Source organism: Haliotis cracherodii, unplaced genomic scaffold (genome assembly GCF_022045235.1).
Source record: "Haliotis cracherodii isolate W230 unplaced genomic scaffold, xgHalCrac1.p SCAF_12, whole genome shotgun sequence".
Classification (NCBI taxonomy): Eukaryota; Metazoa; Mollusca; class Gastropoda; order Lepetellida; family Haliotidae; genus Haliotis; species Haliotis cracherodii.
Genome location: NW_027266267.1, coordinates 38212219 through 38228506, shown reverse-complemented (window position 1 = coordinate 38228506; position 16288 = coordinate 38212219). Strand labels below are relative to the sequence as shown.

The window sequence follows — 16288 nt, the reverse complement described above, 5'->3', positions numbered from 1 at the left end:
TTAAAACAAAATGGCAAAAGAGATGGGCTTCAACTTCAGAAGGACTTCATCTCTATGGCATCGAGCCTTTTATTAACACATTACAAATATCTTGAAGCAATCTGAGAGATTAGGTTCTCTTAATAACCAGACTTCTAGTACATTGTGGTCTTGGTGAATATCTCAATGTCATTGATAAAGACATTTCTGCACAGTGTACAGTGTGTAATCAGCTTGATAATGTGGCTTTTTATTTGCTGTATTGCAAAACATATGTAAATCAGCGCAAGGCAATGGTGGATTTTCTCACAGTTCTCAGTATTGACCTCTCATTAGCTGGATTTTTATGTTCTAGAAATATCGTTCGCCATGACGTTCAGAATGTCATTCTTGCTTATATTAAAGCGTGTGGTAGGTTTACTACTTTATGCAATATCTAGGTACTTTATTATGGCATGGGGTAAATGGGCCTCGTTGCCCGAATACCTATAAAACCTTTAATAATCAATCAATCAACTGTCGCACAACTTCCGCTTGACAACCAACATGGCTGATACACAACAGAGGTGATGGATTTGGGATTTCTTTCCGATGAATAAGGCAGCATTCAGTGATAATGAGTTTAACTCGCCAAACAAAACAGTTGAATTAATCAAAGGAACTTCTGCATAATTCAACATCGTCAAAATAATTAACACCAGCTTAAATGTGTAGGCCTATCTAATCAACACATCCCTTTTTGAAATATCGTTGTAAATATTTTATTACAAGGTAACAAAATTATATCATTTTTCACGTTATTTATTATCTGAACAACACAGAGAATTAACAACCTACATCTGCACCGACAATTCCAATGAAACAAGAAACAACAACTTGAACTTGGGTAAGACAACTTCAGCTAATAAAAATATATAAACATCTGAAATTATTGTAAAAGCGAAAACAACTGATAACCATGATAACCTTTTTCTTGCTTATATTAAAACGTGTGGTGGGTTTACTACTTTAAGCAATATCTAGGTACTTAGCAAACCTTTATTATGGCAAGGTGTAAGTGGGCCTTTATTTACAATTTCATAACGAGGTTTGTCATTAAACACTGATTAAATAGCCTACAATGTGGATCAACATATATATTTTGTTAAAATATCTCAAGAAACAATATGTTTCTCCAAAACAAAATAATTAATTGTTCCCATGGAAACAATAGACGAGGCTGATCTCGACTCTATTTCCTCCGATGGCCGACCCAGATCCACACCACGCACATAGCACTGAGGAGTTTTCAACAAGAAGGAATTATTAAGAAAACAACATATAATCACCTTTTTGTCTCGGAAAAACAACAATAATACTTTTCCCAACATTTAGCCGAACATTTCCCGTTCACATTAACTTTCATTCTACTTTTAAAATCCTCAAACTCAATTACAAAAAGTATAACCAATATTTAACTTATGAGATAACATTAGATAGCCTTGTAACATTACATCCCTATTTAATTTCACAATAATATTTGCCTACCTAGTAAACGTTATGTTTGTTTCCGTTTAGAATGGCTGACGCAACATGGTGTGTCCAATAAGTTTGAAACACTTCCAAAATAAAAATTGGCGCACAACTTTTATACTTTTATGCGGAACTTCTCACTGCCGAGGGACAATTCTTCTCCAAGTCTTCCTTTGTCGGCACCCGATCGGCGATTCATAGGCACCTGAGATCTCCTCCATTTGAGAGAAATGTCAATGGTGCCAATAACGTTTTCCTGGACATGCTTTGAAAAATTAAACAAAATAACTTGGTCTTGACAATGCCCAACACCACGCACCCATTGTTCAAGCTGATCTGTCTAAAATTAAAAATCATCTGTCATTTGTACACACCAGTACATTTGCAAAGAAAAGACTTAATTGATTAAACTGTGGGCTTTATTCGCAGGGAAAATGAAAATCAATGTCGGGATAGAGTTTTAGCACAGTGACCCCTTTAACATCCACCACCCATCACCCAGAGGGCTTGCAAGATCAGGTAAAACCCCGAATTTATGCCACTCATACTCCCCCGTGCCCAACTGCATCGTTTAAAATACATGTCAGAATTGAACCACTAGAATCCTGCTTTCCTGTGTTTATAATGGCCAGTCTGTAAAAGAAATTTGGCCAGAGCGTCAGGAAGGTAAATAAACATGTTTTTTAACAGATAAGGAGACAACACAATTTTAACACCGCTCTCCCCTACTGCCTTTCAAACACATGTTTTTTAATATATTCGCACCCATATGACCATGTTTGTAAATAGCCAGTGTTGTTATAGCTGACTATATAGCTGGCGATATTGTAATCAATATGTGCATATATCAACGTGACACTGTCATGACAGCTGACTGTAAGTGACATTCATCTGGTCCTCCGTGCCAGGACACAAGAGGAGGACATACCTGGAAATAACGTGGACGTTTCCTACGCATTCGGTACAAAAAACCCAACTACATTGGATACATTTGAATACTCCTGATACGTTGAAACATGTTTGACCGACTGAATAAATATGTTAACTTAATGGCAATATGAATAACAGATCCTGTTCTGAATGCACTACTTTGCCTTTGGTCAATTGTTTTATTGTTAGGATAACTGTTCACACGTTGCATCCTTATGTGCACTCATCCTCATCCACATACCACTGCCCACACTACCCTTGTAGCAGCATGAAACTAGGGGGACTTATTGTTATGCACATGTCTGTACGCTTGCATGAATGTAATGGAAATAGGAACGCGTAACAGGCTGTTTCAATGAATGCGTGCATCATTCGATGCATGGTATACTAACATGTATCGATTGCTTTCATCCATTAGCTTAGTGCAGCTGTTACGTCGTCAATAGTGGCTGACCTATTTGATACATGTGTCTCCATATCAAGGAGAAAGAATATATACCAGTCTGTCACATGAGCCGTTGGTAGCTCACTCACTCACCAACTCACCCAATCACTCGACCAACCGACCGACGAGCTAACTCTTCAATCAACAACAACCAGCCAACAACCAAACAACCAAACACCCACCCAATCAACCAATCACCCACTTTGTCACTCGCCCAAGCACCCAACCGAAAGACCGACCGACAAGCCAACTCATCAATCGACACAGCAATCAACCATCAACCGCACCACCAAACAACCAAACATCCAACCAATCACCCACTGTGTCACCCAACCATTCGACCCACCGACCGATCTCCGACTCTTCTATCAAAAGGCAACAAAACCAGCCGTCCACAACACCTCACAACAAAACAATCAACCAACCACACAACAAACAAACCAATTTGCAATCACACGACCCCCATTCAGCCAACCACCTAACAAACCACACAACCAACCATCCAACCAACCAGCTTATCACCTACCTAGTCACTTACTCACTTCAGACTTCCCTCGTTATCATGCTAGGCGTCATTATGGAATGGCGTTAAACCAAACTCACTCACTCACTCACTCACTTCTTCGCCTGAAAACTGGAGTGGTGTAACTCCAACTACTACAGTATTGAGATTATGCCTGTTGAAGATTTGAAGTGTTGACGTTTTATAATGAAAGAATTACAGAACCTGTAATTTGTTGTTTGCTTTAGGTTGGATATCAGACGCTCATTTGTATATATAGTTTCATTCCTAAGTGTTAAGTATTATCACAATAACCATCTGGTTACATAAAGACGGAAGTTTTTTTTCTGAAGACGAACCATCTAAATTTAAGTTCCATAATCTACAATATATATAAAGCTAGTGTTAAAGTCTGGGGTAAAGATACGACTCCTTTTTGTCTCGAAACGTTTTAGCATGAAAATTACAAACATGTAAGAACTCTAAAATTTCAAAGGAATGTATTGACTTCACTATGAAATACAAGAATAAATAAGACCCAAAAAGTATGTGAAGGATAAATTTTCAATATTTATTTATAAAGCTTGATTTGTCACACCACAAGCGTACATTTTCAATTTCTAGTTGACATCTTACCAAACTGTTCAACCTGAACACGACGTGCAAAACTTATCATAATGTTTGAAGTGAAAAGAATCAAAACACTGATACACGTACTAGATTGATTAACTGATTGAGGGAGAATGGTTATGCCCCGCATTTAAAAATATTCCAGGAGACACCAGACATGGGCTTCAGACTTTGTACCAGAGTGGGGAACGGTACCCAGGTTTTTAGCGTGAAGAGCTAACACTTAACCACCAGGCTGAAGATGTTCGGCCAGAAGTGTATAGTCCATGCAGAAACATTGGTACGGTGAACAATATCAGCATCAATCTGGGTGTATCTAAACCAAACCGATTTCTTAACAGCCCATTAAGCTGCTACGTTCTCTCCAGCACGACATGCGCATGCTGCCCAACGTGTGTATATTCCTCTCTTAACCCAATGCTACTGTCTTCTGTCCTGTACTGAAAACTCTGATTAGTGACCGTTTTGTTATTTATGCAGCGTTGCCATTATTCAAATTTACCTACGCCAAGCCGTCTCTTCTAAAGTGGCACATGATCTCCCTTCTCCACCACGGCATATGATGCGTCAGTCTGTGTCTTTCCTCTGAATAAATCTGGTCTTTTCTTATACACGACCACAAACGTGATGACTAGGATTATGACTATGATGCAAATAATAACAGGAAGGACAATGCCTATGGGATTGTGAATGATGCGTTCCTGATTGCCAGGCGTAACCGTGCTAGAGGCTGTAGTTTGATCAGGGGGATTTGTAGATGGTGTATCTGAAAGATAATTAAGCTCTTTTTATATTATATGTAATATGATATTACTATTCGACACTTACATTAGTTAGTTGTCCTGGAATGGCGACTTTGCCACGTTCGTTTTCAAATAAGAAAAAGAGACCAAAACTGCCCCTGTGTGGCCTACGGACAAAGCTACGTATCTTACGTCCGAGTCAGAATGATGCGATCTGACTGAAGTTCACGTGATCTTGATAAAATACGATATAACCAGACATGGAGAATATTTTTTTCTGCACATCGATTTCTCTTCAGGGGAATTAATCCCTTATACCCTGCTTCGAAGCAATACTCCGCACTCTTCTTCCGAATCAGTGATAGCCACGTGATATAGCACAAGTTAATATCAACTCAATCAAACAGCTGTTTTCTTTCAATTTTAAGATTTTGTTTCAATTCTTTTACAGTGTCACAAAAAGAACGTCTGCAAGATACATTCAGTGTAGCAGGATCACTCGAGGTACATGGGGAATAATGCGTCCCTCCGGCTAGGTATAAAACCAAACGTGGGACTAAAAAAAACCTCATGTAACCCCGTGATCCTGCTACCATTTATATACCACATATGACTGGTTTACATGATTGGCTTCAAGCCATTCACCTTCATGCCACTTGATTTTAAGGTCATAGATCAATGTCTTTATTTGTACAGTGACAAACAAGTTTATAAATGTGCCAGGTACGATACTATGTTGACACAACATTTACCTGATAAAAACATAAATAACACACGCATTTATAGCTGGCAATACCTCCACCTGCATCACCGCTACCCACGTTCAGAAGATGCTTCTGCAGTAATGGAAGGATGGCAAATGGAACATACACCTGTGTCACTACTGGATTATGATGACATGGAAGGGTTGAAAGAGATTGGCCACTCCCAATGCAACATTTCAACAACAAAAATAAAAAAGCTATAACGCTGCCCAGACTACAAACAAATGCATGCAAGGAAAGGAAGTTCAAAGAACACCAAGTCCCTCATATTATTAAGTATCCTTCACCTTTTAGTGCATTTCAGATATAGAAGCTTGCTTGTCAACTCACTATTAACTTTCTTACAATCCAAATTTCTATTGACATTGTCGCATGTGAACATCAAGTTAGTTTCAGCTGACACTCGTCTTACCGGTGTACAGTTAAAGATTCCGTCTGTAATAATGTTGACAGTTGAATTGAATAATTCACACAATGCTGCAACATAGAATTGTACTCTCCCAGAGCAGAAGAATCCTGTCAGAGTCACTGTTATTGCCTGGTTAACTTCATTACTGATGATGGTACAGGAAGGGGTTTCTGGAAACAAAAGTGCAGAGTAATTACGAGATAATGTTGATGTTGGATCAACTTGTGTTTGTTAAGTGGCCTATGTGTTCTCAGATACCTACGCGATAAATCGCAAAGGACAATGAAGAATGAAGCGTAGTTTATTTCACGATAAAACATTGTTCAATCAAGACGTCATTTCTGAAGAATCGAACAGGCGCTCACGGCTTGCTGAGATCGTAAATTGGACAACGTTATAATTTAGAGGGAAGTGTCTAGCGACTTGTTTCCCATAGATGCAGCTGGGCAAAGCAGATAAACACAATGGACGAACGATCGAAATATACAACTCGTGGTCATTGATTATGGTGCAATAAAATACTGCAGGGAAAATACACCACTTCTTAAATATCTAAACTGTATGGATGGATAAGCGTTAGACTTGTACTTACTGTAGACGACCATGTGACAAGTCAACATAGGTGAAGGTGAAACAGTACATCGCCAGTCTCCAGCGTCAGACAGTTTCACACTAGGAATGGTCAGAACGCTGCAGGTTTCATTGATAACAGCCGCTGAGTAGTCGCCGAGGGGTTGACATGTTGAGAGTTTTGTTTGACAGAGAGCAGCAACTTCCTTAGTTGGAGTGGAGTAACCATGCTTATCTGTAGCGTCAGGTGCAACACACATGATGTCTGCTGTAGAACCTACTTCACTCTGACTTGGGCAGGTCAGTTCAGAAGTACCTGCAGAGGTATATAGACGTAAACACAAACTTTAATGTAACAAAACGTGATAACACAAAGTAAATAAGAAAGTCCAGTAAGTTGAGATGCTGGAGTTCCTGAGTAACAATCTCTTCGTCAAACTGGGGACAGAACATGTTGACAAAATGTAGGTTTCTCCATCCTCTTAAGCACCAACTGTGCCTCTCTCCCAGCCGAAATAAATCACATTATGTGACAACAATAGTTACTTCAAAGAATTTATACTTTACCAAATAGTTCATCCTCAGTTTCAGATATATAGAAGACCTCATTTATTTCAACAATGCATCAGTTTCAAATATATTGAGGGCCTCATTTATTTCAACAATGTTTCAGCTTCAGATATAATGAGGACCTCATTTATTTCAACAATGCACCATTTTCAAATATATTGAGGACCTCATTCCTTTCAACAATGTCAATATTAGATGAGTAGCGTCACATCCTCTATCCACCAGTTGAATTTCTAAGAAATAACTGAGAGACTAAATTCAGTGTCTTTTCTTGATATCTGCATAGACCTCTGTACTATGCTGTATCGCAAGAGGGGCGATCTCGATTTAATAGTCGTGAATTACGACGATTCCCTATCGCTTCTGAGAAGGACGTAAAATTTCAACAGAAACATCGGAAAAGTTACCATCAAAATGGGTACTTCATCATTTGAAAATAACAACCACATATTGGTATCATGACTTTGTATATTTCCGATAATGACATTAGTACAATTGTCAGTTACGAGCATGGAATGACCCGTACTCCATCTTTATTTATTTTTTAACTATTTTTACTACCATAAGACTGTGGACTGTAAATAAGTGAGTTATATCCTCAGCATCGATCTCCGTTTTAAGAAACGATGTCATGCATCAACAATGTCAAACAGCCTGAAAACCCAATCCCGGTAGACAAGCTTGGGTTACTGAAGATCAAAAATTATTCCAACCCGGATATTCAAACTGTAGGGAAAACTTCTCAACATGACGTTCAGGGAAGGGCTCAGCAAGTGCTTTCTGCTTGGAAAGATCAAGAGACACGTCACCTGTAGGGGCACTGAGAGAGAGAGAGCAATCCTTCCGTAAATCAATTTGCATAATTTCTAATCTCAGTTTGTCTTTTCCAGCTTCAATTTCTAATTGATTAATCCGAAATTCAATCTCATTCTCTGCTTCAATGACTTTGAGCCGAATTTTTTCATTCAAATTCTTATCTCTTTAAAGCAAAATCATATTTTTTTTATCTCCAATCAAAGCCAAATCATCATAATCTAAACTTTCTTCCTCAAGCAGACCCAATTTAATGTCAGGTTTTTAAAGTTTAGCTAATTCTACCAGTTCAGATTTTTGGAGCACAAAGATTTGTGTCGTTGAAGCTTGGCTACAAACGTGATTGTTGGCTTCACTCAAAAGTAAACAATACTATGTTTATCAAATAATTTGACAAATAATTAGTGATATTGAATTTATATCCGGGTCGAGCCCCCAATTTCAGTAATGTGTCGATTCACAAATTGAAACAATATGTTAACCTAGAAAGTTGTACGTAAACTAAATTAGTGAGAAACCAACACACAACCAACAAATGTGTGTACTACACTATTGAATGACAGTATATAATATGATGGCAGTGGTCAGTATCAAATACAAAAATACAGTGGTGATAGTAAAAGTCAGTGTTATAGTATATTCGTTCCGAGGCGACAGAGGTCAAGCTTCAGAGATGGGTCTTGACACGAAACCTGGTCTTGATGTACTCTCAGATCAAAATTTGGATTAAATGTGTATGAGATACGTAACCACAGTTTTGTCCCACTACATATACGTTGTGTTTAACGTCGCTTTTAACAGTATTCCAGTTATATCACGGCGCGCCAGCTTAATGTGGGAGGAAAGCCCGACGTGATGCAGGTCTCACACGTTTACCACTTCGGTGAAACCCAAGAGCACGGGTACTGCACAGCGAGTTTCGGCGCCTCAGACGACTGGGTCACCCGTACCACCTGTAACAGTACTGGAACATTGAAGAAGTTTCCACAGCATACTGTCACCGTCCGCGGCATACCGGATCGGAGTTTACACACCACATGACCATCATCTTAATATATTAGCTTCCAGACGAATGATCACTATCCAAACACAATGCAATGAGCGTCTACTGAATTCCAACAGAAACAACGCAACACAGCTACAATTACTGTCAAACAATAAATGCGCTGCAATGTAACACTAGCACAAGGATTACCGTATTCGACATAATAAGAGCCCAGGGAGCTCTCAAAATTAGAAAAGTGGGGCTCGTGTTAGAATAATAGTTGGGTGAAAAACAACAGAGTTGAAAGATCTTACATTTCGTGGTTTATGCTGACAGCCTGAAATGTTTATATACGACAGATATATTTTTCAAGAATTTAAATTCCCATAATTAAGGGTGCATATAGCATACGTATTATACAAGAATAAATAAGTCTTGTGTACATTGATCAATCGGAAGGGGTGCTAATTGGGATTGTTCACTAGCCAATATATTAGCAAATATCGCCATGGGCGCTTATTAGAGCGACGCGCTTATTACGTCGAATACGGTACTGAAATAGGAAATACAGTAGAAATATTAGGCAAGTTTCATTTCAAACGGAATGGTTATCTCTCCAGATAGAGTATGGTCTATCGGATTGCTCGTTCATGATTCTCAAGAGGGCACTGGCACTATGAGGGTATGAGAGATTGCCTTCCACATCACACACTTGATCGCACAAGCCCGCACCTTAGCAAGTAAATCTCCCGTGAAAACCATCGTCAGCTGCACACCTTATTGGCAAACCAGAAATATTCTTCGTCCAGTTTTAACCTCTTGACATTCTCCTATTCACTATTAAACAAGGAACGTTTGTGCACTGCACTTTTCTTCATACAAGAGGCATGAAAGGGTTAAAAAATACTACTCCTTTTTCTTTCAACGACGGAAATGTGACAAACGCCATTATACATTGATAAATGGACATACGATATGATATCATTACCGTTATGTGTTAAAGTGTTTTTTGTTCAGTATAACTGCTGTTACATCGTGCAGTAGGTCCACATGAGGCTCCGGGTTAGAATGGGTCTTCATCAACCGAATGACAAATGACATATTGTATTTAGTACTTGTGATCAGACTATTAGTCTTCAGGAATCTGTGCATGTAGTAAGAGGGTTACTAACTGGCTACATGACTTGGTTGATGCCTGTCAACGTATCTTAACTGTATTGATCTGTGATCATGATGTCAATCACTAGATTGTTTGGACAATACTCAGTTATTTAAAGACTGCCGTCATATAGCCGGTAGATTGCCGAGTGCCCGGGTAACACCCCTTAAAATAGGTTTTGACATCCGAAGTAATTCATTACATTTCTTGCTGATTGTAATATCTAGATTAATTGTGAGATTACACATGTACGTGAAGTACTGAGAGATACAAGCCTTGAGAACGTACCATGTGATGCATGTATCCATATGAGTAGGAAAGGTACAATCACGTTCAGATGCATATTCGGTTCAGGGTAACTGAAATGAATGAAAGTTTAACCATTAAGCTCAAACAAACCTGTAGATTGTTGTTTAATTATGCAACGTCTACTGATATTGTTACTACATAAGTAAAAAACGGGGCATATTAACTCTATTTCTATGTCTGGAATCGATATGTAAACTTGATTCTGTAAACGAGGTCGTGTCATCGACCTCACCAATTGGCCACAATACACGTTCCCGATATTGGATGTGCACAGTCAAATGTGTCGCTCGCTGTCGATCAATCTCTATTTTAAAGCTAAAACACAGACTTTATGTAAATATAGTTTGCTGCTTGTGGAATTAGGTAGGACCGACAGTCAGCTAAAACAAAACAATACATTATGTAGTTTTAAGGTATGTGTGGTTGTATGCACCCCACGTTAGTTTTTGTAATACTCGCCTACGCCTCGTGGTATAAAACCTCACGCGAGACGCACTTAACAATATACCACGAACGATGCTGCTACGACAAATGTATCATGTTTCAGTCTGCCATCTGCCATTGTAGAAGGAAACATACAGTATGACAAAATAGCTGAGATTAACTTGCTGTGTCATGTAACTTTCACTGACTTTATTACAACAGCCTACGGCGATTTGCCTCGAAGCGGGGAATAAGTAATTCCACGTGCAGACTGTCTTCTGCGTGGTGGGGTATAAAAGATTATTCTCCCTCTCAGAAATGTTTTTCCCTCCAAGGCGGGATACACATGATTGGTATTTGGTCAAGATCACGTGAACCAATCGATTTTCATCATTCTGACATGGAGGTATGATATTGTTGATAAATAATGACACGTCTACTGATATTTGTCCTACATTAGTAGTGCCGGATATTAACTTATTAGAATCGATTTGTTACCTTAATTCTGTAAACGTTATCGTATCATCAACCATATATTCTTACCACACACGTTCGACGTGTATCAAGTCCAATTTATATATGTGTCAGCTGAGTGTTCACTCGCAGTGCACAACGCTAGCTACAACTGCATTGTCTCCATTGTAATACATGTACTGAGATATAGGCCTGCATGTTTATGTGCTGTTTGTTGAACTGGCTGCACCGCAACGGCTTGAAATGGCTGTACAATCCATAAAGAGGACTACGTTTTTGAAGTTAAATTTTCCCTTACCTGAAGAATTGTATTCCTCAATCATTTAGTCTGTTTAGTTACTCTGATGGTTTTCAGGCGCACGTCTTTAACGGCCATGTTGTATTGTTGCATTGGGTTGGGCATATGTATATATATATGTCAGTCAAATATTGTTTGCACATGGCAGCAGCTGCTAATGATCGTGGACGCCAGGTGATAATTTCCATGGTATTGTGGTCTCCTACATGTGTAACGCTGGTTTTGTACGCGTATGTGAGCGTACAGGTTTTGTGTGTTATTGTCTGGTGTATACCTATTCAAATCCGGAGTGCACAATGTAACACGGTCAATGGTAGACAATTGCAATGACTGCACACTGTATTTAATCAGGATACCCTTGTTTATTGTGTGAGCGCAAAACTAACGTAATACTTTATTTAATAAGTATTTTACATGGTGGCATTACGCTTAAATAAGAGGGTTGCGGGTTCCAGCGCATTAAATTGTGTTTCAGTCAACACAAATCTGTTTAATCTGGGACGAAAGTGATTCAGGCCTTTGATAAAAAAAATTGAAGAAAATCACGAGTTAACAAAGAAGCAGAATCAGAAAGAGTTCAGTTCAAACCCACGAGCATATGTTTCTGATCATGACAAGGTGAGGTGAGATGAAATTGGGTTTAACGTCGCGTCCAAAATTATTGCACGTGTGTGTGGCTGCTTGTACAAGTCCGGACTGATGGCGATTTGTAGTGCAAGTTCAATGAGATACTATGCCGCAGTTTATCATGAATACCCAATTCAGACACAGTATACTGACTCAGAGACGACCAGTCCTTGTTTTAGCCCCCTAATGCCGAGCGCCAGACAGGGCAACAACAAGTACCATCTTTTAACGTCTTTTGGTATAACGCAGCCGGGGATCGAACCCCAGACCTTCAGCTCTCCGGGCAGACGCTCTACCATTAGACCGCGGATGCGGTCCACAGGTTAAACAGGTCCCTAGTACACCATATCTTGATACAGTTCTGCTAGCAGACCGATCTCGTGTGGGATCGAACCCCAGACCTTCCGCTCTCCGGGCGGACGCTCTGCCATTAGACCACGGGGGCGGTCCGGAGGTTAAATAGGTCCCAAGTGCCCCACAGCTAACAGACTAGTGCTAACAGACTAACGCTCTACCACAAGATCAGGGAGGCGGTCGTTACTGACAAGGTAACCCGCTACTATTGGTATTGTCACATCTGTTATATTGCACCAGCTGCTCTACATACATGCCAGGTCAACTTGACATTATACAGTTTAGCCAGCAACAGCATACTGGTTTGATCAATGGAAACTGAAGTAGGTAACTGGTCAAAGCAAATATTGTTATAGTTTATAACTAACTGCATGGAGTTTCGTTTGCCATTTTCTCGTTTGTTTAATCAAGGTCATAATGCCTCAAAAAAAATTATGGCAGACATATGGAGGACATTTCTATATTTGACGCATCGGTGACAAAACATGATGTTCGATTTCAATTATCTATTTTGACTTGTACCATATGTTCCCATGTTTTTGCAGATTTAGTATTGACTTGCCTTTGCATGGGTTTATGACGGGCGGGATACGCGCATAATTTCGCGAAACCGGGTATCATCACTATATTGATAGTTATTCTTAAACACATGTTCTTGATATAGTTGGAATTTACGATCTTATGAATGTGGGAAGGGTTTTGTTGCTTTTAGTTACTCATATTACATTTTTGATATGTACTCAAACGAAGCTGTAAAAGGCGACTATGCTTGTCGTAGGAGGCGACTAACGGGATCGGGTAGTCAGGCTCGCTGACTTGGTTGATGCATGTCATGTATCCTCATTGCGTGGATCGCTGCTCGCGATGACAATCACTAGTGCTGTATTGTCTGGTCCAGACTCGATTATTTACAGACCGCCGTCATATAGCTGGAACAATACATCTTATCATGGTGATGTTGCTTGACAAGTTATAACGTCAGATAAGGAAAAAAAGGAACTCAACAAGACCACAAATACATATGAACCACAATTGATGAAGATTCATTTCAAATTACTTTCGTTCTGAATGTTGAGTTATTGTTGGCATAGTTTATTCTCTGAGACTGCGTCACGGGTCACACTGGGTTTTCCCGTGTTTTTGCAGGTGCACAACTGACTTGCCTTTGCAGGTGTTTGTGACGGGAGGGACCGGAAGGGGCGTTTTCACGAAATCCGGGTATCTTCACTCTTTTCTCAGCATTTGTTTGTTTAACGCAGCACTTGGCAATATGCCAGCTTTATGACGGCGCCCCGTAAATAATCGAGAATTGTTGAGCCACTTGCCCTGTAGACAGGACAAAGTTGTATACGGGTGAGGAAGCTAGCACTAGAATATACTTCCTGCGACAAGTTTCACAACACAACAATAGAATGGAATAAACTGCATTGATTTTTAAAGAAATGGAACATTGAACACACTGCTCAGAGAATCTGCTGCAAGGTTATCTTTGCCTGGGATATATCTGGCTGAAAATTATACACAGCAGAAAACGAAAATATCTTAAGAAGCCAACCCATGGCTTATCGGTTACGACTAGTAACAAGTAGGATATGCATAGTATATGTCTTGTCTGTGTAGACAATGATATGTTTGTCTGCCCAGGTTACACACCAGCGTTTAACTGCTAAATACACAGTGAACAACTCTTTCATATTGATGTGTAAATCTTCAACAAATGGGAAGTCTGTGTGCCAATTATAATAGGCCCAGTCAGGGCCAAACTTTGCAGTGTCGCCAGGCATCCGTGGAGAACTTTGCATCGGGCACCGATTCATTTTCAATAAATTTTACAGTACCTTTACAACATTCACATAATTCATGCCACCGCATGATATCAGCATTAAGCCTGGTATGATGATTTGTTTTTGTAAGGGTATTACATAAGTCAATTAATGTGCGGCCTCAATAACTACCTGTGCAGCCCAATTCAATTTACCTACAATTTCCTGAAGTTGACGCTTTGCTGCTTTCTTTTTCGTCACCTACTTCCCTAATATGTGCTACAAGTCAAGCAGCTTATCTGCAAGTAGTAGAGTCAATCTCTATCCCTAAGAGAGTCAGTTTCTGAGTAGGTTCAACCGTTTTGTTTTCGTTTATAGCAAAACCTAGGTCTATCAATAATCTTCTCCATGTCCTGAAAGCTTTCCAAAGCTAAGATTTTGTTTGATGTGTTGTTTAACGCCGCACTCAGCGATATTCCAGCTATATGACGGTGGTCTGTAAATAATGGAGCTTGGACCAGACAACCCTGTGATTAATATCGTGAGTATCGATCCAGGCACTTTGGATCGATGACATGCATCAACCAAGTCAGCGAGCCTGACCACCCGATCCCGTTAGTCGCCTTTTACGACAAGCATAGTCGCCTTTTACGGCAAGCATGACAGTCAAGATGCTATGGCACCACACGGTAAACATGTCAAGTTTCGCCACGTATCCTCCTCTCGGCAGAGGCTTAACTGCTTCGTCAATGGTATGATACTTATAAGATTGTGTCGTTGCATAACCATTGAGGCTGAGATCACATGGTCTATAGCAACCATGAATTAAGCTTTCGAGATTGCACCAAAGCTACTAACAAACTTTGTTTTCCTGTCTACAATAACATAATTCCTCTGAAATGTGGTCTTCAACAATTGTTAGTGCAGTATCATCTGTAGCAGACTAATAGTTTTAGAAAGAACATCACTAATTGTTACATTTTTTATCAGGAAAACATTTTTGATCCCATCAATCAAAAATTCATAATCACTGCCCTCTTCTAATTTCCTTTCCCACATGTCAATACAGTCCCATATTGGCCTGGAGACTTTATTGTTTATCGGAATTAAACCGTGAGGGGATATCCTGGTGTTCAAACGGGGGATGCCTTTGCTTGCAGGCTGGTACTATACATTGCAGTTTGGGAACTTACAACCCGAGGGGTGCTGGTAATTAATGCATATGGATCTGTCCGACTCATCTGTTGGACGATTTTCAATCTGAGAGCTGGAATGGGCATTCTGAAATGATGAGTTTGCTTTCTGAGGTTGGGATGCTCTCATTTCTAAAAAGTAGAATAGGTCATGGAACGATACTATAGGCGTCTCTTCGCCGGTCATTGATGACGTGGGCTTAGATACCAAGTCAGGAATTAGAAGTAGTTTCTCACCTCGTCCCTGTAGTGAGGCATTCTCGGGTTGCCCCGACATCAATGATGGGGGGTGATTCAGGAAGGATTTGAGGTGTACATCCTACAAGCTGTTTACAAGGTCATTCAACTGTTTGTCACCCGCAAGTGTTTTTGTTGTGACAAGTGATGGCAGCGACTGTACTGGTTGCGGTGATTTCAACTGTTTTTGCTTGAATTAGGATGTTCCGCTGACCTTCCGACAATCTAAGTTAAGGAATTTCATCTAGTGACATCACGCACAATGGAACAGGACTATCACTATCTTCATCATTCAAAATCTGTGCGATCTTACTGTTCATGATCAGATGACTGTCACTGCACCACAAATACCGCTTACAGCATCATCAGCAATTTGTAGGAAAGGATTAAGGTCACTTTTTGAACACAAACAGCATGAGATAAAAAGTTATTATAATGCCATAAATATCATTCACAAAATGTAACTATGCAAACTTTTTTAGTTTTTGGTCTTCCTTCCACACTTTGTTAAAAACTGAACAGAGATACACTGATACAGTACGTGGACTTTACAGGCAAGAATTTATTGTATGGAAAGATGTACATTTTTTGAAAACCAT

At 39.7% G+C, this 16288-nt stretch overlaps 1 protein-coding gene across 1 annotated transcript; it reads right to left on the bottom strand.

Annotated features, from left to right (window-relative positions):
- Window positions 1–818: 818 nt before the first annotated feature.
- Window positions 819–11605, bottom strand: LOC139458417 (uncharacterized). Its single transcript, XM_071239842.1, has 5 exons — window positions 11516–11605; window positions 10300–10370; window positions 6507–6800; window positions 5836–6084; window positions 819–4764 (listed from the first exon to the last, which is right to left on the bottom strand). The coding sequence occupies exons 2-5, from the start codon at window positions 10352–10354 to the stop codon at window positions 4520–4522; spliced, it is 843 nt and encodes a 280-aa protein (XP_071095943.1). The 5' UTR covers window positions 10355–10370; window positions 11516–11605; the 3' UTR covers window positions 819–4519.
- Window positions 11606–16288: the final 4683 nt, after the last annotated feature.